Source organism: Apaloderma vittatum, unplaced genomic scaffold (assembly GCF_000703405.1).
Source record: "Apaloderma vittatum isolate BGI_N311 unplaced genomic scaffold, ASM70340v1 scaffold7063, whole genome shotgun sequence".
Lineage (NCBI taxonomy): Eukaryota > Metazoa > Chordata > Aves > Trogoniformes > Trogonidae > Apaloderma > Apaloderma vittatum.
Genome location: NW_009709742.1, coordinates 19,064 through 44,367, shown reverse-complemented (window position 1 = coordinate 44,367; position 25,304 = coordinate 19,064). Strand labels below are relative to the sequence as shown.

The window sequence follows — 25,304 nt, the reverse complement described above, 5'->3', positions numbered from 1 at the left end:
TAGAGGACAAATGTATTGCACTGCTGTCCTTGCTTTGTAGATGTTCTGTGTACATTTATTTGTGCTTTTCTAATGACATTCTTATATTCTGATAATGGTAATTTTTTCCTTGTTTAGTGAGCTCTTTTTCCTCTTTCTTAATTTTTTTCTATTTAGGTTAATTTATTTTCTGTAAGCTAACTGCTCTAGTGGTTGATGTACATGGTCACCCTGGGGTGATTGTAGTCTTCATTTCTTTAACTCTTCCAATTTTATAGCTACGTGGGCTGAGTAGGGATATGAATTACAAGCAAGTAAGTAGATCCCAGGTATACAGAACGCACTCAAATTTATTTTTTCTTCTGTAGTAGAGGCTCTTTCACTCAGCAGACGATGAGTAATACAGCTCACCCAGTTTCCACCCAAGTAAATAATAATTTTGTTCATATCTCTCTTTGGGTGAATTTCAGAAGTGCTTATCATAGAATCATAGAATTGTCAGGGTTGGAAGGGACCTTAAAGATCGTCTAGTTCCAACCCCCCTGCCACGGGCAGGGACATCTCCCACTAGATCAGGCTGCTCAGAGCCCCATCCAGCCTGGCCTTAAAAACTTCCAGGGATGGGGCTTCCACCACCTCTCTGGGCAACCTGTGCCAGTGTCTCACCACCCTCATGGGGAAGAACTTCTTCATAAGTGAGGTGTTCCCTGCTTGTGTAATTTTCTGTGTAGAATTACAAAAGCGCAAAAGGTTTGTTACCTGCCTGTAAGTAGTAAAGGGATCCTAGAGTAGCAAAGCCCACATCTCTTGATGCCTGCATTTCACCCCTTTACTCTGCAAGCGAGTTTCTATCTCTCTCTCCTTCCTAAGTACATTACTACCAGTTGCATTTTTTCCAGAAAGAAAATAAAAAAAATTGAAATTAACATTTCTTACAATACTGAACAAAGAAAAGTGGAAATACAGCCACGCTACCAATGCCAACTGGGCTGGGCACAAGGAGTTGGAGCAGCCTTAAGCTATGACTGTTAAGAGCAAAAGGCTGATATAATAGCAGTAGTCCATTTTATGGACAACAGAATTAATTTCAGCCCCGTGTTGCACACCTAGAGAGCCCCGATGTGCTTAGCTGTATTTTCCAACCAGTCTTTCCCGTATGTACGAGGCATCTTTCAGAAAGACCTTAAAGGTTCAGAAGGTGGTTACAGAGCTTCCACCATAATGCTGCTTCACAGAAATAGTCATTAGTTTTTTCTGATGTTCTCAAAATTTGAATAACGTGCATCTTGAAGTTTGGAGATTCTTATATTTTCAATAACAGCATTGATAGTTCATAGCACATACCTCTTAGAAATCTGTTGGATCAAATCAAAAGCCACTTAAGTCTCTGCTACCGTTCCCTTGGCACACCAGCGCTGAGAGCAGACATTAAGTAGCTAAATCTTGGCAGAATGGAATTGGAATTACTTTGGAAAAGGAAATATTTCAAAGTAGTATTTTCAGAGCAGCCTGCTTGCTGACTGTACTGAGAGGAATCGCTCCGTCTTCATTGCTGCTACTTAGAGCAGATACAGCATCATTCCTAAAAATACAAACCATAGCGCAACGTATTTTACAATTCTGGAGAGCTTTTATCTACTGAGAGGGATGCATTATAATAGATTTTTTTTTTTTTTTATTTCAAATACATGACTGGAGTGCTCACTGCCCTTCTCAAAGAAGAAGCAATCTCAGCTCTTTGCTAATCTGCCAACACTGCTGCCCCCATGGGTGGTAGTTAAGGTCATGCTAATAGAAATCACAAAATAGGGGTAGATAGAGTGGAAAAAAGGTACTTCTAAATGCCAGGGATAGTAAGTAAAGAACTCCTAGGGAGACAAATTACACACAATAAAAAAACATACTTCCGATACAGCATATTTAATTCTTCTTTTCGAAGAGCAGCATAGACAACAATATAGAGCAATATAGACAACAAAACAAATACTTGACAAGTATCTATACTAATAGTGATTCATTAAAAAGTAGTTAAATAACCATCTTTTTCTTTACTTAAAAAATAAAAATCGGCAGAAAGGAATGTAAGAGTAGAAACTTTTATTGAGAGGAAATTTTTTTATATTTTTAAATTTAGGTTTTATTTTCTACTGAAGATGCTGCTGTAGAGGAGTCTCCTTCACAGTAATGTCGGTTATGTGACTAAATGTGAAAATAAGTTTTAAATGTTGTGTGTGAAAGTCTAGAAGACTTCTATTTCAGCCGTTCACATATGTTGGACGAACAAGAATTTTGGCACCGACAGTAAAACCAATCTGGTCTTACCCTTGGTCTTGTATTTTTCTGACTCATTAATATTTCCTCTGGTGTTCTAGATGTATTTTGCTGTTTTGAGGACAGATCACGTTCTTCTGAAAGGATAAGCAACTTCTTGTTCAGATTTAAAAAAAAATAAAAAAATTTGCTGCTCTTTACTTTAAATCCTGGAACTTGCAGCTGTCTTTCTGCTTTCTACTCCATATAACAATTTGTAAATTCACAACTTTGAAAGTTACTGTAGCAGCTCAGCAATTGTGATTTCGTTTAGAAAGTCAGAGAGGCACAGCAGGAAAATGATTGCTTTTCTCTTGGAATTGAGATAGTGATAAACCATTTATTTCTGAATAAATGGAAATTCTTCCTAAAATTCATGGAGCTGCAGTTTTTCAAAAAAGAAAACATTTGCTATTTAAGTGTCTTGAATCCCAGGATAATTATATTTGATGTAATTTTCGTGTACTAATGTCTATATTTCAGTTAAATGCGTTTTATAATGCAAGTATATCTGCTCTTTTATTCTGTCACGTTTAGCAATGCAAATTGACAAAATAAGATTTACTAATACTTATTTGAGTACTGATACTTATTTTTAAATATTATGTAGGGGTTGCACATGCAAAGCAGCTTACGAATGGATGTACCAATGACATCTGTTATTTTTAACTACAGCCAGCCGGAGGTTTTCCTCATTTATACACTTGTAAATGCTGTTGCCTACATTCAGCAAGATGCTGGTTCAGAGTCTGCATGATGACAGTACTTGGCTGTATAATATAGGTTAAAAAAAGAAATTAGTGAAGTAAGGAAGATGCCAAAATAGCTTTTCCTTTTCACACTCACGTTTCTGGAATCCATTTGCCTAGAAGAAAGCTAAATTTAGAGTAATGGCATGATCCTGGATTTTATGCCTTTGAGCATCTTTTTTTTTCAAGTTTGAGGAAAGCTGGTCAAGTTATGCTTTAATAATTTCATACAGCCTAATTCTGCTCAGTAGTATATAGTGTGACATGCAGTATGTGAACCATAAGTATCAGACAGTAGTGTTGCTTACGTGAAGCTAAGGCAGGAAAGACCTAAGTACAAGAGAAAAAAAAACACTTGAGAAATGAGAGGTGGAATTGGCCGTCGAAGTGAGCAGGCATCAGTTTTTTATCGACTTGAAAAAGAGCCAGGTGAGCGCTTAGAAGAAACCACGAGAAGAAGTTTCAAAACTGGTAATAGGCTAAGACATTCTGCTTTTCAGTAGTTGCCTGATAACTGGTTACATTGAATTCAAGGCTGATTTATGTTTTTACGAAATTTGTGCAGGATCTTCCCAACAACATGATTCATCAGGTAGCTATTAAGTCTCTCCCTCAGGAATGGCTTTGGTGTGAAACCTGGTGTGATGACGAATCCAAGAAAAAGGCAAAAACCATAGACCTGGTGAGTTGCCTTCGAGTTAAGTTCGCTCTAGAGATGAAAAACCTTGCCTTGATTTCTGGGGCTTTTGAGAGACGCAGATGTGATGCCATGAGGCGGCTTCGCTGGAAGGCGCCGGGAAACATCTTCCCTTCCCCACAACGCAGCAACTTCTCTCCTTTCCTCCGAGACCTCTCCCGCTTGCTTTGAACCAAATCTGTTTACATTAAAGCTGAAAACTGTACCTGAAAACTAAGTGTTGCTCCCTGTGACAGAACAGGATTGGGGCTTTTCATACCTGCCCGCGCATATTCCGTATCTTTTTTTTCTCGTACTCAGCCAGGTTAGTGGAGCCCCCATGAAGCATTCTTAACTATCTGAGTACGTGCGCTCCTGACAAAGGAGGTTGCTCCTGAACCTGCAGTGCAGAGGACTTAATATTATTATCATGGTTTTCTCTGCCCGTTTCTCCACTCTAAACGGGAGCTCATGAAGAGGAGTCTATCCATATTTAGAAAGAAGAAATTGTCTTTCTTGAGGAACTGAAACAGAGTTGTTCTTCTCTGTCGTTATCACCCCCGTCCCATTTTTTTTCCCCCGTTCTCATTTTTGAACAACCCAACACTATCTATTCAAGAAAGGCTGAAATTAAGTTACTAGACCTTCTTTCATTCCCCATTATCATGTATTACTTTTTATTATGATTTTCACTTATTTTATGGAAGTAATCGTAAATGTCCTAGACAGTACTAGAGGAAACATCATAAATTCGAAAACCAAACATATCGGGTTCAATTTCAATACGCTACTGTATACCTTGTGTCTCCCCATGTAACTTTGTCTAAATCTCGGTAGTCTTGCGCTACCTCTGTCTGCTGTCGATGTAGTTGGGAGCACACGGACAAATAAAAATGTTCACAATGAAAGGTTTTGAGTTATTTAAACAGAATTTATTTACAGGTTATTCTGCTTGGGTTTTTTGGTTAATATCAAGGTAACTGAGCTTACATGCTGTCCTTCAACACAGTTGTAAATGCTGACAGAGTTATTTTCACGTGTGGTTTTTTTACATCAAGCATGTTTTAAACTTTCAGTGCAACAATCCACAAACCAAAGAGCCAAAACTAAAGGCTGCTGCCCGGATAGTTCCCGAATGGGTTGACTATGACTCTGAGATAAGAACGTTAATACAGCAAATTGAAAAAGAGAAGAAAAATCTAACATCGTTCTTTCAAAAAGGTAATCCACATGCATATTGATCTGTAGGCTTTAAAAAAAATTAATATATTTGAAATTAAGGTTGGGATCAGTAGGCACAATTTGTGTAGATTTCACTGCTCTTAGAGAAATTGTGCAGGTTCTGAGAGTTGCCTGATGCTTCTTTACATTGGGCAAGAGGATAAAATCTTTTGTTTCATGCTGGAATCTAAGAGAAAATTTAGTCATGTCCTTCTTGGACCACATACACAACCAACTGCTCCACATTGTTTGAGCAACAAATATTAAATGAAGCACATTAGCTTAGACCTCACTTAGAGAATTTAAAGCTAATGTCTAATAAGCAGCAGGTAACCAAGTCTCTCGTAATTTGTCTCCACATCACTCACTATGCTTATCTACACGGGACCTTTTCACACCAGACTAAATGGTGTCTTAGTTTACAAATGTATTTTGATTTATCTAAAATTGTTTTAAACTGAGTTAGTTAAATAGCATGAGAAAAGAAAACCACTCTTCTAGAACTTGCATTAAGACTTGACTTCTCGGAGTAATGTGAAACAAAAACAGGTGATCTCAGCTCTCAAGGTTGAAGGAGAAACTTAGCAGGTAACTATTTAAAAGTCTTGAGTTGAGGAACAAATTAACTGTTCATTAACAAGAATTCGTAGTAGTTTTTATTCTTTGCAAAAGCTAATGGTCCACTTTGTTTAGACTCCAAAAATGAAGTTTGTGTTGCTGAACTGATTGAATAGAAGTAAACAGAAAGTTAAAGGGCTTTCTCTGCATTCCACAGAAGTAGTCATTAAGCCTTTCATGTAGCCGGTTTTTATAATTTTCTCTTCCCCTTTGGTTACAGGTCTTAAGCACGATGAACTTTAGCACAACTTGTGAACAGCAACCTCACAGCTCAGTGATCTTCTGCGAAAGACTGAAGTTACAAATTTTACGCTGGCACTAGTGGTTACATTCTTTAATGTAAAGTCCAATATTTTATAACTTTAAGTGTTATTTAAAACGTTTTAAATGAAATACAAACCCAGAAGAGAAATCCACAGGTACCTGATTTATTTTTTTTAAACCAGTGTAGAGCAGCTTTCCTCATTTCTTTGGTTTTCTTTTCCTTCACTAAAAGACAGTTCGCCAACAGGATGGTGGAATATCAAGAAGGATGCGTTGAACTCGTCAAAGATATATTGTGTCATTTTGGAGGAGAATACATGCATTAAATATGTACATGAAAACTGTTTTTTGTGAATATTACATGCATTAAGCTAATGTATTTAAAGGTAAACAATTTTGGTGTGAAGTCCCTGGGGAAATGCTGTGGTCACAAGAAAAAGAAAATCTGTGTAGGAGAATAAGACAAAAAATTAGTTTGTGTGATACGGACCACACAAAACTAAGTCAACTCGGAAGGCTGGTAAAGTGAGGAATGTGAGTTTTCATTTCATATGCAGGACTGCTGCACTCTTACTAATTTAGAAAAAAATAGTAATTTTTGATTCTTGGGCTCCCGTTGGTCACTTAAACAGTATGTCATAAAATTCCATGATGTTTTTTTGATTAAGACGATTTTCCAACCAGCATCACAAGGTCAGTGCCTGAAAGCTGTTTCCACTCAGGTTTGATTATCATGAGCCTGTTTAGAATTGAAAATAAAATAATAAAATACGTAATAATTTTAACTATTAGTGGCGTCTCCTGTAATTTTCCAAATACACATTCACAAAACCATTGCTTTAATGGGCTACTGACATTTCGATCCCCCAAATACCACAGTGAAAAGTTCTTTCAATGCATGTATTTGAAAATAGGGAATTTATTTCTTAAGCTGAAATCTAGTGCCTTAAATACCTACTCTGTTGATCAGGCTGTGCTGGTTTCAGAATAGAGCAGCTATGACTACAAATTCTTCTAAGAACAGCTTAATGCAGTCTTTCAGCCTAAATTCCTGAAATTATAAAAGATAAGGTAGTTTGCACTAAGTGAGTGAATTGACAAGGAGTTGCATAGTATTTCCATACCAGCAAATAATTGAATAAGAAAAATGAAGCATATTTTGTATGTACTGTCATTGTTCTTGAGTGTTATTTAAAATGTCTTACTGGAAGAGAAAGTATTTAAAAACTGTGCTCTGCTTATAGTAATTTGAGATGCGCAAGGTTTTTTTACAACTTCTTACACTTTCTATTCTATCACCTTGATGCATTTTGAATAGTTTTACCACGTCACATACTAGTTTAAAAAGGTCTGTGGTGGGCATTTCCTTCGTCTGAAGCACCCAGCAACGTATTTCCTCCGTAACCCAACAGCAATGATCAGTAAATCCTCATGGGAGGTCTTGTGGGCTCTTCCATAGAACTTTAAGTTGGTATTTTTATACGATGCAGATGGACTTACAACTGACTTAGCAGATGTACACACACCAATGCTACAAATTCCAGCCGTAACAAGGAAAACAATTGATACTCCAGAGAAAATAACATTATTCACTTGCTTACTACTGCCTTCGCTGTTGTTTTGTTCTTTAAATTTGCAAATCCATCCTGATGCTTTATTCTTTATTCTGCAGCAGCGTTTCACATCCATCTGCCTTGGAATTTCAGACTTGAAGCGGACAGCAGTTAAAGGTTTTCTATCTTTAAGAAACTTACTTGTCTTCACTTACTTGTAATTATCTGTGTGGGAAATTTCTGTTATGCAGTATAAAAAGTGGATAATGTATGCACTGGTTTCTTGTTCATTTTATCTGTAGCATCCTGCTCTTTTTAAAATTGGATTACTTCTACAGGCTTTAGAAAAGAAATGGCTCTTTAAATACAATTTCCTTGAGATTACTTAAATGATTAGAGTATAATTTTTCAAAATGTAATTTGCTGGAGTTATATTGAAGATGTAAAAGCTTTCATGCCATTTTCTACAGCATTGTATATATTTGTAAAAAATATTTTACAGCATTTCTGTTCCTTGCATAATAATACTTTCAAGGAAGGCTCTTTTTTGAGATGTTTATAAAACAAAGAGGGTCCAGCAAATCTATTCACCACTTTTCAAAGACCTCTTCAAAACTGCACTTTGAATCATGAGCATATTGTTGTATTTTTAATACCAAACCAATGGATTGTACATGCTGTACAAAATATTAAAAGGTGCCACTGGGGAAAAAAAAATCATTATTTTCTATTCTTTGATTTTTTTTATTATACAGTAACCATTAAATATTTGCTTGATGGAATCAAGGCCAAAAAAAAAATGCAGCAAGCCTCAAAATGTCTTTAATGTGATGAAAGTATGCCTGCCAGGAAGCAACAGTGATGCTCAAAATTAGGAATGCGCTCTAGGGCAAGAACTTAAGAGATGCAGAGAGCAACTTGTTTCCAGTCTGTGTGTTCTGGCCTGTGAAAGGGAAGAAAATGCATCCTGGATCACACAAGTGTTACCAGAACTTGGTTCAAATCAGTAAATAAGCTAAGTAATATTTGAACTGTTGCTCATATGAAGAGTTTATACAATTTATGTTCACAGTTGTATTACAGTGGGGTTTTTTCAGGTCGTACTCTTTTTAGTATCAACTTGCAAATTTAACAGCAAATGCACAAACCTGTATTGTGGACAATAGGTTTAGTATTGAAAATATTTCTCAGATTCCTTTTAATCTTTTAAAGTTTAAGTCATCCATAAAAACCAGATCCCATTGACCCAAAGCTTGCTTAAGCAACCCAAATATTGCTTCGTGTGCCTTAGCACCTTGATCTGGAGGTCAGTAGCAGATGCCTCCTGTGGGAGCCTCCCTTGGAGATGACCCCTCTGATCTTGACCCAGAGGCACTCGCTAGAGCTTCCACAAGCACCACAGTTGACTTCTGAGTGTTCAGGGCTCTCTTTAACATAAAGTCTGACTCCTCTTCCTCATCTTTACAGAACAGCCTAGAGCCACCCATCACCATCCTTCAGTCATACAGGTCATCCCACCCCATCCCGCTTTCTTGCAGGCCCAACAGCCCCCCGTCTCTCTACGCGTTTGAGGTGCTTTATCTCCAAGGACACGGCCCCGCAACATCCGGCTTTCCCAGCACAGCACGAGACTGTGCGGTGCGGAGATGTCGCTGATCACAGATTTACACCTCATGAAAGGGTTGTGGAAAACCAGAAACCGCATCCCTGGCCCAGAGCCAGGTACGATATTGCAACAGTTTGTCCTCCACATTCACCCCAACAACGTCCCTGCCCCGATAGCCACCCGCTCGGCTCTGCCTCAGGCAGGAGCCAGTGAGGAAAACCGAGTTCTGAAAGCCAAGTGCAAAGTATCCAAGTGCTGCCTCACGCTGCAGCTGACGCACTGCAGTCGGACCAGACGCCTGCAGTAGGAGCTGCTTCAGAAATTTTAACGTACCTGCCGAGCCAGCATTTTGGCAGCCTGGTGCTGCAGTTCTGCACAGCGCTCGCTACCTTCCAACTTGGAGGGCAGGCACATACACAGACACATACACAGCATTGCCTTCTTGTCATCATAAATATCTTTATTGTGAAAAATACCAGAAAATAATTCCCACAGTTCTAGAAAAAACAGTTCTTGCTTTTTAAATTTATGATTTCATATAAAGACATTTCATTTGAAACATTTGATAAATCTCTGGCTAGCTTTACTTCTCCTTCTTAAAACATACAGCTGCTACTTTTGAGATTCGCCCAGGGCAAAAACAAATTATTCTCCCATTGTGTTTATTATTTTATGGATAAAAGTGTGCACTACAGAGCAAACAACCAATACCTTACAGTAAGGCACTTTTAAATACAACAAACCTGCTATGCAATACTGGTTGGTTTCCAGCAAAGCTTCTACAAATCACAGCCTGAAACAGAAGAATAATTCTTATTCCAGACGTGGGTCTGAAAACTGAAATGGTAATAAGCTTTTTTTTTTTTTAAGTTTAAGCTGACACATTTTCTGTGTCATGAGTTTGAGCTCTTACATTTGTAATTCACTTTGAATCTATATTAATACTGATTTATTAATACATCAGTATTAAGCATTTATCACGTGAAACATTCTCCCCCACGTTCATTTTAAAACAAATTGGAGACTACTTGATGAAAACTGAGAGAATTCAACAGAAAAAAGTCCGCATCTACGCATAGGCCAATTACTGTAACGATGTTTCATGCACATCTCAGGGTTTACAAACTACCAAGACATTTATGTCAATGCTCAGTTATTGAACATTATTGCACTACAGACACCCACTAATAAATAAAAAGGCAAGTTCAGCTTCCTCCTACAGCGCTCGCACCGTGAATGCTCAGTGTGTTCCCAGCACTTCAGTTTCTACGGTCACATCGGGAAACACGTCCCCCACTGGCTCTGGACATCCTTGGAACACAAATGCTTCTCTTTTTAACACAACTTCACCTTCCTGTATTTCCAGAAGTACCTTAGAGCTCAAAGGCAGCATCTGCTCCCTTAAAAACAGCTCTTGGAGGGGAGGGGGTAACACCTCTTGTCCGCAGCAGCTGCTTAATATCAGAAACCCTTGTTCTCCGTGGTCATTTTTGTGTCTTCAAAACAGTCTTCCACAGAAGGAATCTATGAACGGCATTCACGAATCAATCTTTCTTCTTCAGCTGACTACATTCACACATTTATTTATTTATTTTTAAATATGCAGTTTTCCCTTTCCCGTCCATTCTCAAAATAACCATAATATTTTTTTTGCTCTCCTGACTCCTTCCCATGTACAGCAGAACTGTCTGTTGCCCTGCAGAAACAAATCTGCAGTGCTTATATGAATAATTGACTTGTGAGGGACCATCCTATTCCTTCCATAAAAAGAAAAAAATTGAAAACCAGGAAAAAATGTCCGCAGCTACTGCTTTTAAAACAGAGAAAGGAGGTGGATGAGAATGAAAAAAAAGCTGAACAAGGGTAGTCCTGTAAAAAGAAGATGGATCATTTCTAGCACTTCCCCACCACACACCCCCCCAAAAGCTGTCTGGGGTTTACTGTGATTTTGCAAAACTGAGCACCACTCGTGCCGGTACAAAACCCAACAGGCTGCTCGCACTGGTCATTCAAAAGTAATTTAAAACCAGAACACCCTGCAGTGAACAATGCAACATACAACCATGTACACAGCGCAGTGGCTCCTGCACCATCGCACCCCTACAACCGGCAAATCCTGCAGCAGCTGCCCAGCCAGCACCGAGGAGTCGTTGGGTCCAGCACATCCCCTTCCTGGGACAAGAGGGGCCAATGACAGCCGGAAGAGGCCGTCCTGCGTGACAGCTCCTGCTCTCCCGCTACCCACCATAAGAACAACCCACTGGCTGCTACCATGGGGTGCAGCAGGTTCCTCTGAGCCCTAGAGGTCCTGTGAGAACCTAGAGCGGCGTGAACAGGGTCCTGAGCACCTTCTATGGAGTTTAAGCTAAAAGCTCTCGGACAGGTCAAAAGCAGAAGCTTGGGAAAATACCCGACAGCCTGGGAAAATTCAGCTTGGGAAATACCCGACCCTGGAGTTTTTGAACACGCTGCTGGGGTGTTTTTGTACCATAAAACTGTTAGAAATCACCACATACATGCTTCAGCTAGAAGATTCCTGCTAAACAAACACTGACCCTTAAATTGCTTTTAGAAACATTTTCTGAAGCCCCATGGCCTCACAATGATGTTTGCAAAGTACTTGAGGCAGGAGACAAGGGTTATGTTCAATAGCAACTTTGCCTACAGCAATAAAAAAAAACAACCAACCAAACCACTTTCAAACTGAAGGCCTTATTTGCTAATTTCATTTGCTTTACTGAGGCCGCTTATGCTTTCAAATGCCATGAGTTAAAGTGAGAGAAGACTCCCATCAGCTGATTATTGTTTTCCAGTTAAAATCCAATCAAGGAAACATTGGCGAACTGTAATTCTTGCGTTCTAAGAAAATGGCTGCTGAAGAAACTAATCAGTAATTTTGATATATTTGGTGACAGACCAAGAAGACCCAGACAGCCACAGGCCCGGTAATACCTCACATCGCATTTGCACAGTTCAATCCATTACACTGAATCAATTTTAGCTCCATGCACACAGAAAAAAATCAAGCAGACTTCTGACTAATGGGAACTTAGTCCCTCTTTTTGCACGCAGTTTTTTTTTGCAGTACCGTGGCTCTTAACCAAAACGTGAAATTAATTTAAATAGTTTCACACTGTGTTAACTCGCTGTTGCATCACCCAGCAGCAAGGAAGTTGTGTTACGGGGTAAGGCTGGAGTTAACACTGGATTCCTACATCCCGCGGCACATTCACCCCACAACCGGCATCCATTCCGCGTTTATGTAAAGAGAAGTAACAAATTACTGCGTAGTTGGGGAAACACCATGTCAAATTTTTCCGCTCGATTCTCAAGCAGGTACTTTGCTAAAGTGCAAACCACTCAAAAAAATGATACCTAAACATCCCGAATCACACTCAGCAGAAGTCTTTCAAAAAACATCAGATACGTGTTACTACTTTCATAACTGACAACTACTGCCAAGGAAATCACCCCAGTTCATTTCAGGTTAATGAATACAGGGAGCAGACATTTTCAAAGACCATCAGTGACAGGAGTTCTTCTTTCCGGAGCAATCATTCGGGCGCATCCAGCGCCGCGGCCTCTTCACCCCACCTCCGGCCCTGCCGAGGGTAACGTGACAGGCAGGCGTGAGGGTTTCCTTTTAAGAATACTGAGAGATGGATCATTCTGCCGAGCACGATGACTAACAACTTGTTAACGGAGAGACTACTGTAACTACCCTTCCCGTATTTATTAGGCCCCGATTCAGAAAAATATTTACATGCATTTTTACCTTTAAGCATATACTTGAGTCCTAAATTTATGTTTAAATGTTGTCCTAAGAAGCTTCTTACTGTTTTTTTTTTCCATCTGTAGGAATAAACATGTCCTGTGTATCCACAACAATACTCAGGCAGTAACAAATCCCCCAACCAGTATGAGCTCGTCAAGTTCACCACAAAGCAAACCCTCCAAATCCTAAAAGAAAGAAGGAGCTTCCCTCTAGTGCAGTAAGACTCTGGGTTAAGGACAACATTAGAAATTAAGATTTTTAGGGTCTTGAACCGAGAGACTTTTTATTTTTCAACGAATTAAGTAAAAAACAGCAGCAGCCAGCAGCAGTCTTGGCTCTAACTGAAGTGAAATTTGAATGTGAACGGTCCTCCTCCGGAACCAAAGGGGTTGAATCCTTGCCACGTGTTCCAGTTCCTGTGGAAAGGGTTGCCTCCGCCCTGCTGACTCTCGGCATCCAGCGGGTCCTCTCCTGCGTCGAACTTCCGCCTCATTTCTGGAGGAGACAAAACCAAGGTGGAATCACGGCGCCATAATTAAGGCAGTAACACAAAATATCTCTGGTGCTTGATAACCAACCCATAACCCCCCAGGCCAGAGAGCTGCAGTTATCACTTGTACGGGCACCATCTGCAGAACTTCAATACTTCAAAGCTGTCCAAGAGACTGGAAGGGCAGAAGAGACTAACTCCGTGAAAAACACTGGGCAAAACTACTTAAACAAGTCATTTAGTGTAAAACAAGGCAAGACAGGATGTGGTTGTCCAACAGGGCGAGTACGAATTTCAACAGAGATAGGACAGTTGTACTTTGACCTACTGTGTCGCACAGATATTTGGGATCTTTTGTCCTGGATGATTTTATTGGGCCTTTTCTCTCCCAGCTGCACTCACGTGGGATGGTCTGAGGACGGATCACGCTGCATCCTGCCAATTCTTCGCAACCATTAAATTCCAGTATCGTTGCATTTTTACTTCATTGTAAAAATGTAGTTAAAAAAAAAAAAAAGGTCATTGCATGAGAACAGTCCTTACCTGGGTCAGTGAGGACTTCTTTAGCAGCTGCTATATCAATGAATTTCTTCTCTGCTTTCTTCTTTTCTTCCTCAGTCTGGAAGTTATCTGGGTGCCACTGGGACGCCAGCTTTCTGTAGGCTTTTATGATCTCTTGCTTTCGAGCATTTCTACATGGACAAAATTATAGATAACATAGTTTTCTAACTGTTCATATGCCACACTAGTGAATCTACAGGTTTATTTTAAACACTGAGACAGTAACTAAGGGCATGAGGAAAATGAAGAGGCGATAGTTAACCTTCTGGGGGTGACACGAAAATTCTTTACATACACAAAAAACCCCAGAGGAAACAGGTTGCAACTTTAAACAAAGATTCTATCCTTCATCACCCATCCACTTTCTTTGGAAAGGTGCTGCTGGCAGCCACTGTGGAGAACACAGTTCCTGCTCTAAAGAATTTACAACCAAGGGAGTAACAAAAAGCACAGAAACTAGAGATCAGATTAGTTCCTGCCTGTAAGAATCGTAGGATCGCAGAATGTCAGGCTTTAGAAGAGATCTCTAGAGATCACCTAAGTCCAACCCCCCTAGGATGATCAATGCTAATTCAGAACTGGACATCTCTTTGGCCCTCATCAGAAAGAGGAGGCACTGGTTTCTCAAGGTTAATGGCAGAAATATTTTAGATACCTTTCACTTGGTCCTTTCAAACTCTTCCAAATCTATTGCTCTGTCACAATTTTATTTTTTGCTGTTTTCAGTAATTCTTTCCAGTCTTTATTTCTTCCCCAATTCGTTCACCTGACTCGTGATTACCTATAGTAAAAATGTTCTTGCTGAGGGACAGACTTCCTTCCCTCCCAACGTTGCTTTTACAATTCCCTTAGAAAGGGTGAAAACAAATTGGGAACACTGCTAAACTAATGCAGGAGGAAAGTAAAGGCAGCAAGATACAGGAACAAAAACTGATACTCTGCAGAAGAAAGTCAAGTGATTTGCCCTAGCTGTACAGGTTTAATAACCAACTTCCCCATCATCATCATCTCAGATACTAATATCTCACCTTTTTACTCCTAAGATTTTATAGTAATCCCTCTTCTGTGATTGCTTCAGCATCCTCTGGGCACGTTCTAGCCCCTCCCGAATCTGCTGGTCATTTTCACTATTGGCTTGAGCAGTCTCATAGTCTTTAATGGCTTTTATTTAAAAAAAAAGCAAATGAAAAAAAGATTACACAACTCTTTACAAGCTTCCGTTTTAAGAACTCAATCACTCACCAACGCTGATGTTTTGCTATTACCTTATACCAACAGCAAAACTTTTATTTCAACTTGTCATGTTGTGGGGTTTTTTTTTTTCCAAATTAGAAAAACTTGCAGAAGAGTCATTTTCACACATAAATTAGGTAATTTTCTTTCATCTTGGAAAGAAAGGAGAAGGGATGTTACCAGCAGTAGGTCTGAACACTCTCTAGATGTTACAGCAGTCACGTGGATGAACATAATGAGCAACCAGGACCGGGACGAAAGAGAAATCAAGAATCAAGTTTCAGCAGCCAGTCTTTGATGAGCCCACTGCACGCTGCCAGTCCCACACTGCGGTTCAACTGAAGGATCCATTGTACAGAGTCATAGACTGGCCTAGGCTGGAAGGGACCTTAGAGGTCATTTAATCCAACCTCCCTGTCATGGGCAGGGACGCCTCTCAGCTAGATCAGGCAACACATGGGAGTCCTTTAATTAATATTCCTTCTTCTCCCAATCTGCATGCAATTGACACACTAGAAAGCCTCTTCTTCCTCTTTCATGACAACAGAGGTGGATTTCATATTACCAGTAGGTTCACACTCTTGGTGAAAGACAAATATTTGCTTTTTGCACCTCCATGTAATATGCAGACAGTTAGCTCTATTTTAAAATTATTTTTTTTTCCAAAGGCATGCTCTCGCTTTTATTTCAAGAGTTACATTTCTCAGGAATGAAAGCAAGAGAAATGCTGTAATAGGTTCATGAATTTTTAAGAAATTCCAGGTGTAACTTCTTTGGTTTTTCAAGTAAAACATATTGTTATTTTCAATGGTAAATGATTGCTTAAGACACCAAGTTTAAATATTCTTTGATACCAAGATTTATCCAGAGAAGCAACTGTTGAAGTCTTTAATGAGACTGCTCCTCTTTCAGTGCTCTAATCCTCAAGGTCTCATTTGCAGATCCAAGACTCCAAGGTTTCTCAAAGTACTCACATCAGATTATTTCCAAGCAGATGCTATTTCTCAGCAGGTGTTACATTTGTTTTTCGCTGTTTCTGAGCAAGACAGCAGGAAGTGCTAATGAATTTGTATTACCCAGACATCTGATACCACTGCAGTCTTGGTTTGGTCAGTGAAAAATTAAAAAAAAAAAAAAAGAAAAACTATTTCCAGTGCCTCAATTTCATATGCCATTACAAACAAAACAAAATTCTGTTCGTTTTCACATCACTGGACACCATCACTTGCTGACTAAACAAAGTATTCTGGCTTCTGCTGGTATTTTTAATAATTTGTCCACACCAACAAAAGCGAGCGTGCACTAAACGCGTGTGCCCCAATATATGCTCATAAAAATAGTGAAAATGCAAATAATGAAAATGCAGAGATTACACTGCTCTACCACTCCAAGAATTTTAAGCACCAACGTCCTTAATCAGGTCCACATAGTAATGGGAGGTCCCATCACAGCGTCCTGCCGAGCGCAGATCAGATCGCTCCCCTTCACTGAGCGCCAAGTCATCTACAGCATCTACACCAGTGCTGGAAACCAAGCTGCTCAAGGATCCAGCAGCTGCAACGACAGCACCAGACTTCTCTTTTCTTAAATCAACTCCCTTACTTAAAGGCTGCAAGCGTTAATCACAGAATCACAGAATGTTAGGGGTTGGAAGGGAACTCTGAAGATCATCTAGTCCAACCTTCATCCCAGCATACCTAACCACTACACCATAGCCTCAAGTGCTAGATCTACTGTTTTTTTAAACACCTCCAGGGTTGGTGACTCCACCACCTCCCTGGGCAGCCTGTTCCAGTGCCTCACCACTCGTTCAGTAAAGTACTTCCCCCGAATATCCAATCTAAACTTACCCTGACGCAACTTGAGGCCATTTCCCCTTGTCCTGTCATTAGTAATTAGAGACCAGCACCAGCCTCACTACAGCCTCCTTTTAGGTAGTTGTAGAGGGCAATAAGGTCTCCTCTCAGCCTCCTCTTCTCCAGACTAAACAAACCCAGCTCCCTCAGCCGCTCTTCATAGGGCATGTTTTCCAGACCTCTCACAAGCCTTGTTGCCCTTCTCTGCACCCTCTGCAACCGTAAGGGAAGGCGCGTTTTTCAGTGCTGCACACCACAGCGGGAACGCACCCAGCACACCTGACGGCGAGTTTCTTTTGTGCTTTCTCTCAGTCTGAAGAAACTTCTGTTTTGCTGGTACTCTCCAGTGTAGGAATTTCAGAGATCTAGTTGTTCTCCTCACCTGAGGGGTGAGGGTTGGAAGCAGGACAAGAGCTTCCTCACCACAAGAAGTTTGCTCTAAATTAATTCATAGTATGTTGAGTGAGATATTTCATCAATTCTTCTCAGTTACGATTTCTAAAAGCACTCGTACCTCACAAACCAACCCAAGAATCACGGCTGCTGTTTACTGGCCTGTTGTTTCAGACAGCAACTTTTCTTCTTTCAATCCTGTCCCACGACAGGAAAGGAACAACCTGTTTCCAGTATCACTTTCAATTTAAATAATTTAGTCAGATCTTTTCAATAAGAGTCTTCACAATCTCTCAAACAGCGATCACATCGTATCTCTAAACGCTTTAGCTGGATTTCCTATCTTCTTTTTTTTTATAAAAAGAGTGACCAAGGTAGGCTGTTGTTCCACACGCAGAATCAATTTCCTATCAAACACGAATAACTGCAGACAACCTGTGCCCATGCCAACTCTCTTAAAGGAGTAAGTCAACCAGTTATGCTCTTAATGAAATAGGAACTGTTTCCTCCAAAGTAGTAGGGTGGGGAGGAAATAAAAAGTACATTCAAATAAATAAATGAACTATCCTGACCAATTTTGAAACAGCAAGGTGGTTTTTCTCTTCTCAGACAAAATTCGTGCAGTGTTCTTCAGCCAAATTCCTGTGCTGAGGAGGTAAGTCAGATAAGGGAGTCATTATACATCTGTCTCAGCAGACAAGCCCTGGATCCCATGTGATTATAAAGTAATTAAAACCGTTTGATGGGAATCAGAACTCTGAAGTGCATCTTGAACATTTAACAATAATCACCTTCAAAGTTCTGAATGACAACTACTTCACAATTTCCTGTCTTTAAAGAGGAAAATAGGTGCCTCCAGCTTAAAAATTTTCTTTAGGGAAGAACAAGAGTCAGTTCGCCCCTTTAAATACGAGGCTACAATTTTAATTGCTCTGCTGCTCTCTACAGCAGAGAGGCATCAGCCATCATTTTATCGCAGTTAAAACTGAAGGGTGAGCGAAGACCCCTTGAGGCAGACTACCATTAATGGGCTATAATACTGTTTATGGAGGCTCTGCTGGAAGGCACGGAGGAAGGCCAGGGATGCGCTAAGAGCAGGGGTTTGGTGGAAAATGGTTCCACTCCAGCACACTTGTCCACTCCAGGCCAAGCCCAGCAGGCTCCAGCCAGGAAATCACCTCTCCCAGCTGCGTCCTTCTCCGTGTTTCGTTGTATCGCGTAACGGGGAGGCGTTTGCTCCAGCACAAGGCCAAGCTGGCTCCCTGCGTTTGTGTGAGACCTTGCTACAGAACTATTTTTTTCTCCCCTCCACTTTGCAAATGTTGCCAGATTCTCTCACCGTAGAGAAACCAGAAGTAGATGAGGGTTTCATAGAATGACAGAAACATCCAAATGGAGATTCATCCATTTCAAAAAAACAGATCAATTCTGTCCACTAGCAAAATGGACATGTATGGGGACTCACAGCAGGGCCTGTTTGGCCTGCCCCTCCCTGCGCCCTCCTCTAAGCAGACAATTCTTTGCCCTGAAGGGAAAAAATAATCTTAAGATTTTTTTTGCATTCTTTTGCTGATACTCCTTTCTCTTAAACTAAAAATCTCTGCAGAAGTCATAAGTTATGTAGATTTGTATTCAGCACCTTCAAGGATTTTTAGGGAAGTGAGGGGGTTTTTTTATTCATTTGTAAACCTGCCTTTCCCAACCTGGCCAAACTTATTTCCACTGGAGTGAAGTATGGGATAGGACAGAGAAATGCCCAAATGGGGCCTCATCACTGTCAGATCTTCCCGAGATTTACTTGTAGGTTGACACTGCAGTTCTCAACAATTCAAAGAGAAAAAAAAAGAAACAAATTATCCTAAGAAAAACAAAAGATAGTTTTTCTTCACAGAATGGGTTTGTTGTGGGGGTTTTTTTTAAGTAATCCCTTTCTGCAAAGGTCATAGTTTTCCTAAATGCTGCTGTTTTCCACCCTTTTTCTTATAGGCACAAGGAAGGCTGCCACCCTCAGCAAAGAGGGACTAGGACTGAGTCACTTCAGGGGCACAAAGCCTACAGTGCTGATGAAGAGAAGTGCCTGAAACCACTTTAGTCCTCTTTATACCGTGTTTTCATTTGAGTCAAGGAGGCCTAAAAAAAGAACAAAATGGGTATTTCATTTTTGAAGTGGACTTCAAGAGGTGAACAGTAACATCTCAGTGATTAATTTCTCAAAAAAGGCCCCCCAAAATGAGCATATTTTTAACGAGAGCAGCTACCTTATGAATGTTTAAATCAAACAGATTTTTGTTCAGTTGTAAAGCCAAAGATCCAGTAGCAGAACACAAAAAAATAAAAATTGTCCTATGAGTACTATAATTAATGGAACCGGTTTGGGGAAGATTTAAAGCCTACAAGTCCTTTCCCTTACCACGTTTGACTGAAACAGCCCAATGCTTCAAAAACTATTGCATGACTGAGAATGAAAGTGGAACAGATTGTCCAGATTTCCTTCCTAAGCCTGGTTTCTTGTGGAAACAAGACTCACTAAATTAAATTCTGACTATTTTTTTTTTAAGAGCACATTACCACTTGGTAGTCTTAAAGAAGCTACGTAACAGTGTGCTCTGAGACGCTTGTTACTCAGTCCCTGCTTTCCAAGGCTGTAGATGTCACCACATCCCAGCGTGCATTTTATGGAAGTCCCACATGGAAAATGCATCCTCAAGAGTGGAATCAGTTCAGTGGTTTTAGCAGCACTACAGAGATGCACGGGGGTGAAGCAGTGGTCGTCATCACCCTCTGCCCCCAACCTACACTAGGGGATGGAACAGTATTGTTTCATGCTGCCATCTAAAGAAGTTAAAATGGAGTTCCTAAAATGGATTTACATCACCCTAACTGTAATTACTTTCTATCTCTAAATGCAGTTGTCTGACATTGCTGATTATATAAAACGTGTTTGAGTAAGCGGTACAGGCTCCTAAAACATCCCAAACGCAGCCCACTGCTGTAAAGATGACTCCGCTATAGATAAAACAAGTACGTCTCACTCATGCTAATCAAGATAAAAATTACCAGCAGATATTTTTGTAAATGTGCAACTACCAGTGCTGATTAGGGATAACAACACAGTATAGAATCAAAGTGCAAGTTAAAAAAAAATTTGATACACCAATTGCATTTTAAATGCCGCCCTCCCAAAAAAAGAGCGTGTGAACTGCACACAACTGTACCTTCCTCATACAGGTCTTCTAGCAAATAAGCTTCTGCTCTGTCTTTCAGGGCATTCACGTTGTTTGGTTCCAGCTGCAGAACTTCTGTACAAACTTTTATGGCTTCTGGAGCTTGCTGATTCTGGAGAGGAGAAAGTAAAACAAAATTCACGCAGCTGTGGGGGATTCGGGATGCGGGGGCAGTGGGGAGGGAAGATTTGTTTGTTTTCAAGGAATTCACAGAGGGAAATAAGCAGAATTACCTTTGATAAACAGTGGCAGATCCTTTCTTTGGCACGAGTAGCATAAATTGGAACTTCTGGCTCAGTTTTCATTACAGAATCATATTTATTGATAGCATCTTCGTACCTGTTTCAATCAAAGATAAGTACGTTATTATGAAATGTACTATTTCCAGCTGTTGTGATTTATTTACAAATTTTTAAATTCACAGCTTTTTACATCCTTTGTGCAACGTACCTTAACGTTAATACTCTTAGAGGTGTGGTGTTAGACAACACTGAAGAAAACTTTGAGCCACTTCGAGAACTACATCCCCATTCCCTTTTCCATGCCAGGAGACAGAAGAGCAGGCACTATGCCTGGCAAGCTCTCGCAGAAGGCAACAACTTCCACCCCTCACCACAAAGACAACAGTCTCTCTACATTTGCCTCCTGCCCAACGCACCACTCTGCACGTGCCAAAAACATCTCCCTCTCTGAATCTGAGATGGACCAAAGACTGGAGTCTTGCTGTGAGCACTGTAGTATTTGAATTTCTCAGTGCAAAAAAGAAAAAAAGTTCTTTATGCCAGCTTAAACGGGGCAGTTGTCCTCCCCCTTCCTTTTTCTCTGCAAGTCACAGAGTATAAAATGCGTTTTTGCTGTGAAGGTTTCAAAGATGCTGGAGTTCCATGGTCTGAGTAAGTAATGGATTGGAACATTAACCTGAAAATGTGACTGAACCCATGGGTTGCTAGAAGCAGTTCAGGCTCTCAGAAGCCTCCCTGAAAACGTGCTGACACTGAGGAGACTAAAGTGAAAAGAGTCCAAACACACTGCTGACAATAAAACTGTCTTCAGTTTTGCCAACTCATATTTCCAGTATACTTCATTTTAAAAAGTCACCCTGACAATGATTAATTGCTCCTTAGGGGTCCTTACAGTGGGACATCATGCACTTGGGAACACGCAAAACTGAAATAAAACAAGTAGAAGAAAACAGAGGCATCGTCTATCATTTAATAGGGTGCATAAATAAAGCCCATCAGCCAGATCTATTTTTGCTGTCGAAGCCCTAAAGAGTTACTGGGGGCTTTGGTCTTTCGATATGGTCCTTTAATCCAGAATAGTTGAGGTTGGAAGTGACTTCTGGAGGTCATCTTGTCCAACCCCTCTGCTCAAGCACGGCCACCAGTTGCCCTGGCCCATGTCCAGATGAATTCTGAACATCTTCAAAGTGGGGAGACTCCACCACCTCTCTGGGCAACCTGCATCAGCAGAAAAGAGGGCGTGGTGGGAAGCATTTCCCTGTGTTCAAATGGCATTTCCTGTTTCGGTTTGCGCCCATTCACCCTGCTCCTGTCACCGGGCACCATCAGGAGAAGCTGGGCTCCACTCTCTTCCTATCCTCCCGTCAGGTATTTATAGACCTTGATGAGATCATCCTGCAGCAGAGAAGGCTCAGGGGAACAGTTCCAGCTCTCTCAGCCTTTCCTCACAGGTGAGAGATGCTCCAGTCCCTCCATCATCTCAGTGGCGCTTCACTGGACTTTCTTTCTCGGGAGCTTCACCTCCCCTGTACCAGGAGAACCCAGCGCTTCAGGTGTGGCCTCATTATTGCTCAGTGCCAACATGAGAGCTCACAAACATCATCCCTATCTTGGTTGTATTATTTGCTCTGTAAAGAGTTAAGTATGCAAAGAGAAGACAGCGGCATCAGAGGAATTAGAACAGGATTGTCACTATGTGAGTCAATATTTATTTTAATTGTAATTTGAGAGCTGTGCTCAGTTATCCACTTCAGCTGACAGATGCAAAAAAGCATCACTTAATCAACTCCTCAATCAATAATAAGCTGGTGCCTCAGCAGTGATTTTGTCTCTCTCTTTTTTTTTTTCTTTTAAATACAACAGTGAACACTTACCTGCCTTCTCTGATGAATTCCTCTGCTGACTCAATCTGCTTATTGAGTTTCTTCACTTGCTTATAGAGGGAGAAGCATTGTTTATGGTCTTGGTCCAGTTTCAGACACTCCCGGACTTCACTTTTCACAGGGATTTAGGGAGGACAAAAAGCAGAACAAAACAGAAAGATGTCACCACGCATGACAGAATTTCGCCTAGAGACACAATGCAGCATCTAACAGCTGACTTCTTAACACAAAATCTCCTCCATCCTCCAAAAATGAATCTAAAGCGAGACCAAAAAAGCCTTCCATAACATACAGGGATACTTGTCTGCTGTTGTGTTCAATTATTTTATATTGCCAAATATGCAAAGATTGAGAAGTGTTATATTTAAAACTGACTAAACAGCAGAAGAAAAATATACTCTAAGAAAGAAATTATATTCAGCAGTTATCAGATAAACACATAGGAAAAGACAATCCGTTATAACTCAGCTGTACTACAAAAATACCTGCGTAGAAGCATATTTTAGGCTGCCTAAACCAGACGAAGCTGAGCAAAGACTCAAACCTCCCCTTGATGGAATCTGAGCCAAGTCTGAGTCCAACTTTCACTGGGAAGTCTGTTTAATCAGACTCTGATTAGGGCAGATACTTCTTAAAAAGGTCAAAAGTCTTTAAAAAAAACCAACAAACCAACAACCTCCAGAATGCAGCATGAATGGTTTTCTATCAAGAGTCACCGCAGCACAACAATCTCTTTTTCACAAAGAGATCACAATTTTATTTTGTTCCTAAGCACAGACAAAAATATCTATTATTACTAAATCATTAAGCCTTCAAAAGTAACAGGAAGAAACTAAGAGAAAACCAAGATTAATCACCAAGCAACTCCAAGAGCTATAAAACTCTTTCTTAATGTATCTTACAATGCAAAAAAAAAGAGGGAAAAAAAAAAGTATTGGAGAAGAATAGAGTCTCATTTCTTTACTCTGATACCATTCTGTTCTTCAACAGCTCTCTCAATTAATTGTACTTATAAAAATCTTAAGAATTTGGTTATCAACGCTCTCAATTAATTGTACTTATAAAAATCTTAATATCTAGTTATCAACAAAAGAAGTCCATGTGTAGATTTCAGAGAAAAAAAACCAAAACCACTTACTTTTGAAAGGACTATACTAAGCGATGGCCAGCTACCAAAAGTCACCAGAGGCAACCTACGGACTCCAGAGATTAACCAAAACCACTTACTTTTGAAAGGACTATACTAGGCAATGGCCAGCTACCAAGTGTCACCACAGAGGCAACCTACAGACTCCAGAGATTAAGTGTACTCTGGAAAGGGGATGCCTAATGCAAACAAGTTAGTTATTCAGTGTTTACTTTTGTCCATTTTGTTTTTGCAATTATAAATCACATGCCGTTTTCATCCATCAGCCAACAGAAGAAACTCAGCCTTTATCAGTTCCCTTCTCCTCTTACTGAACAGATGCTGCGGCAGAAATCATACTGGAAGGAGTCTGGAGGTGAAGGTGGTGCATCTGAGATGAGCTGCATGTAAATCACTTGTGTGCAAAAAAACCTTCAAAATTATGATACCACCTGTGCAGCTGAGCACAGAGTAAGAAGTGAACAGTCCAGAGTGGGCAAGGTTACCTGTAGGACTGATGAGGGACGCATGGGGACACTACCTTAAACCTAATTGAATATGAATAAAGGGAGAGTGTCCAAAATATTGGACACTGCAAGAATGAGACTGACAGCTCTGGATCACAAGCTCGTCACACCTGAATGCTCCTGTACTTTATACTTAAGCTTGTAACCTTTTCCTTTCCAAGAGCAGAACCAAAATCTAGCCTTAAGACTTAACACATACATTTTTTTTGTGCTGTAAACTTAACTTGAAGGGTGGGGGCTCAAGGTAAACTTGATTTGGTGGAGCCTTCTTTTAAAGAGAAGCGCTTTCCTCTAGGATGGAGAAACACAACACAGACAGTAAACGGGAGCAACTCTGACAGACCCACACAAGATGCCAGGAACCATCGAAGGCTGATCTGCCAAGATTCAGCACAGTGTCTTCACTGTCACTTCTTAACTTCTGGAAAGGAGCTTCTTTTATCAGATTCAGACCAAAGCTGCTGTTCCATCCAAAAACCAGACGACATAGATATTTCACGGTTTGCCATCGCCTACGTCATCACATTTCCTGTTTCAGTTGTAATGATTACAGCAAACAGTAAAATTACCTGAGTGATAATTCATGGTCCCCCAGCTGATAATATATTCTGCTGATTTTATAGAAGGCTTCAGTGTTATCGTTCTTTAATTTGGCAGCAGCTTTCAAGTCACTAATGGCTTTGCCTGGTTCCCCTTCCTTTATGTAACACTCGGCTCGAAGTTCCCGTAGCTCTGCATCCCAAACACAAACCTTGAGAAATCAAAATTAAAGCTTGTTTTTGGTCCATAACACTTCACTTCTTTTCCTCCCCAACAAAAGAAAAATCCCATTTAATTTCACTTTGCCAAATGCAACAGCATAAGGTTCAAGCCGCATGCAGAGCACATGAAATTAGCATCTCTGCTTCCTGGTGGATGCTGTGATGCACCTGCTCAAACAGAAAACAAAGGCCTGAAAAATTTGTAAATGATTCAATGAGCTCATGCAGGGAGATGAATTAAATCCACCAGCACTGCT

General features: G+C 40.3%; 2 protein-coding genes across 2 annotated transcripts in view; one reads left to right on the top strand and one right to left on the bottom strand.

Annotated features, from left to right (window-relative positions):
• Positions 1–5,796, top strand: part of UGGT2 (UDP-glucose glycoprotein glucosyltransferase 2) — a gene marked incomplete at its 5' end in the record, with an annotated part of 31,055 nt that extends 25,259 nt beyond the window's left edge. The window contains 3 exons of the mRNA XM_009867035.1: positions 3,604–3,720; positions 4,791–4,935; positions 5,774–5,796. Of these exons, the coding sequence (XP_009865337.1) occupies positions 3,604–3,720; positions 4,791–4,935; positions 5,774–5,796 (285 nt within the window). The remainder of the gene's footprint in view (positions 1–3,603; positions 3,721–4,790; positions 4,936–5,773) is intronic.
• A 7,216-nt stretch (positions 5,797–13,012) lies between these two features.
• The window catches only part of DNAJC3 (DnaJ (Hsp40) homolog, subfamily C, member 3), a 31,106-nt gene continuing 18,814 nt past the window's right edge, over positions 13,013–25,304 (bottom strand). The window contains exons 7-13 of the mRNA XM_009867033.1: positions 24,856–25,037; positions 22,625–22,744; positions 20,742–20,847; positions 20,500–20,620; positions 14,831–14,963; positions 13,785–13,933; positions 13,013–13,246 (exon numbers count right to left, since the gene is read on the bottom strand). Of these exons, the coding sequence (XP_009865335.1) occupies positions 13,089–13,246; positions 13,785–13,933; positions 14,831–14,963; positions 20,500–20,620; positions 20,742–20,847; positions 22,625–22,744; positions 24,856–25,037 (969 nt within the window). The 3' untranslated portion in view covers positions 13,013–13,088. The remainder of the gene's footprint in view (positions 13,247–13,784; positions 13,934–14,830; positions 14,964–20,499; positions 20,621–20,741; positions 20,848–22,624; positions 22,745–24,855; positions 25,038–25,304) is intronic.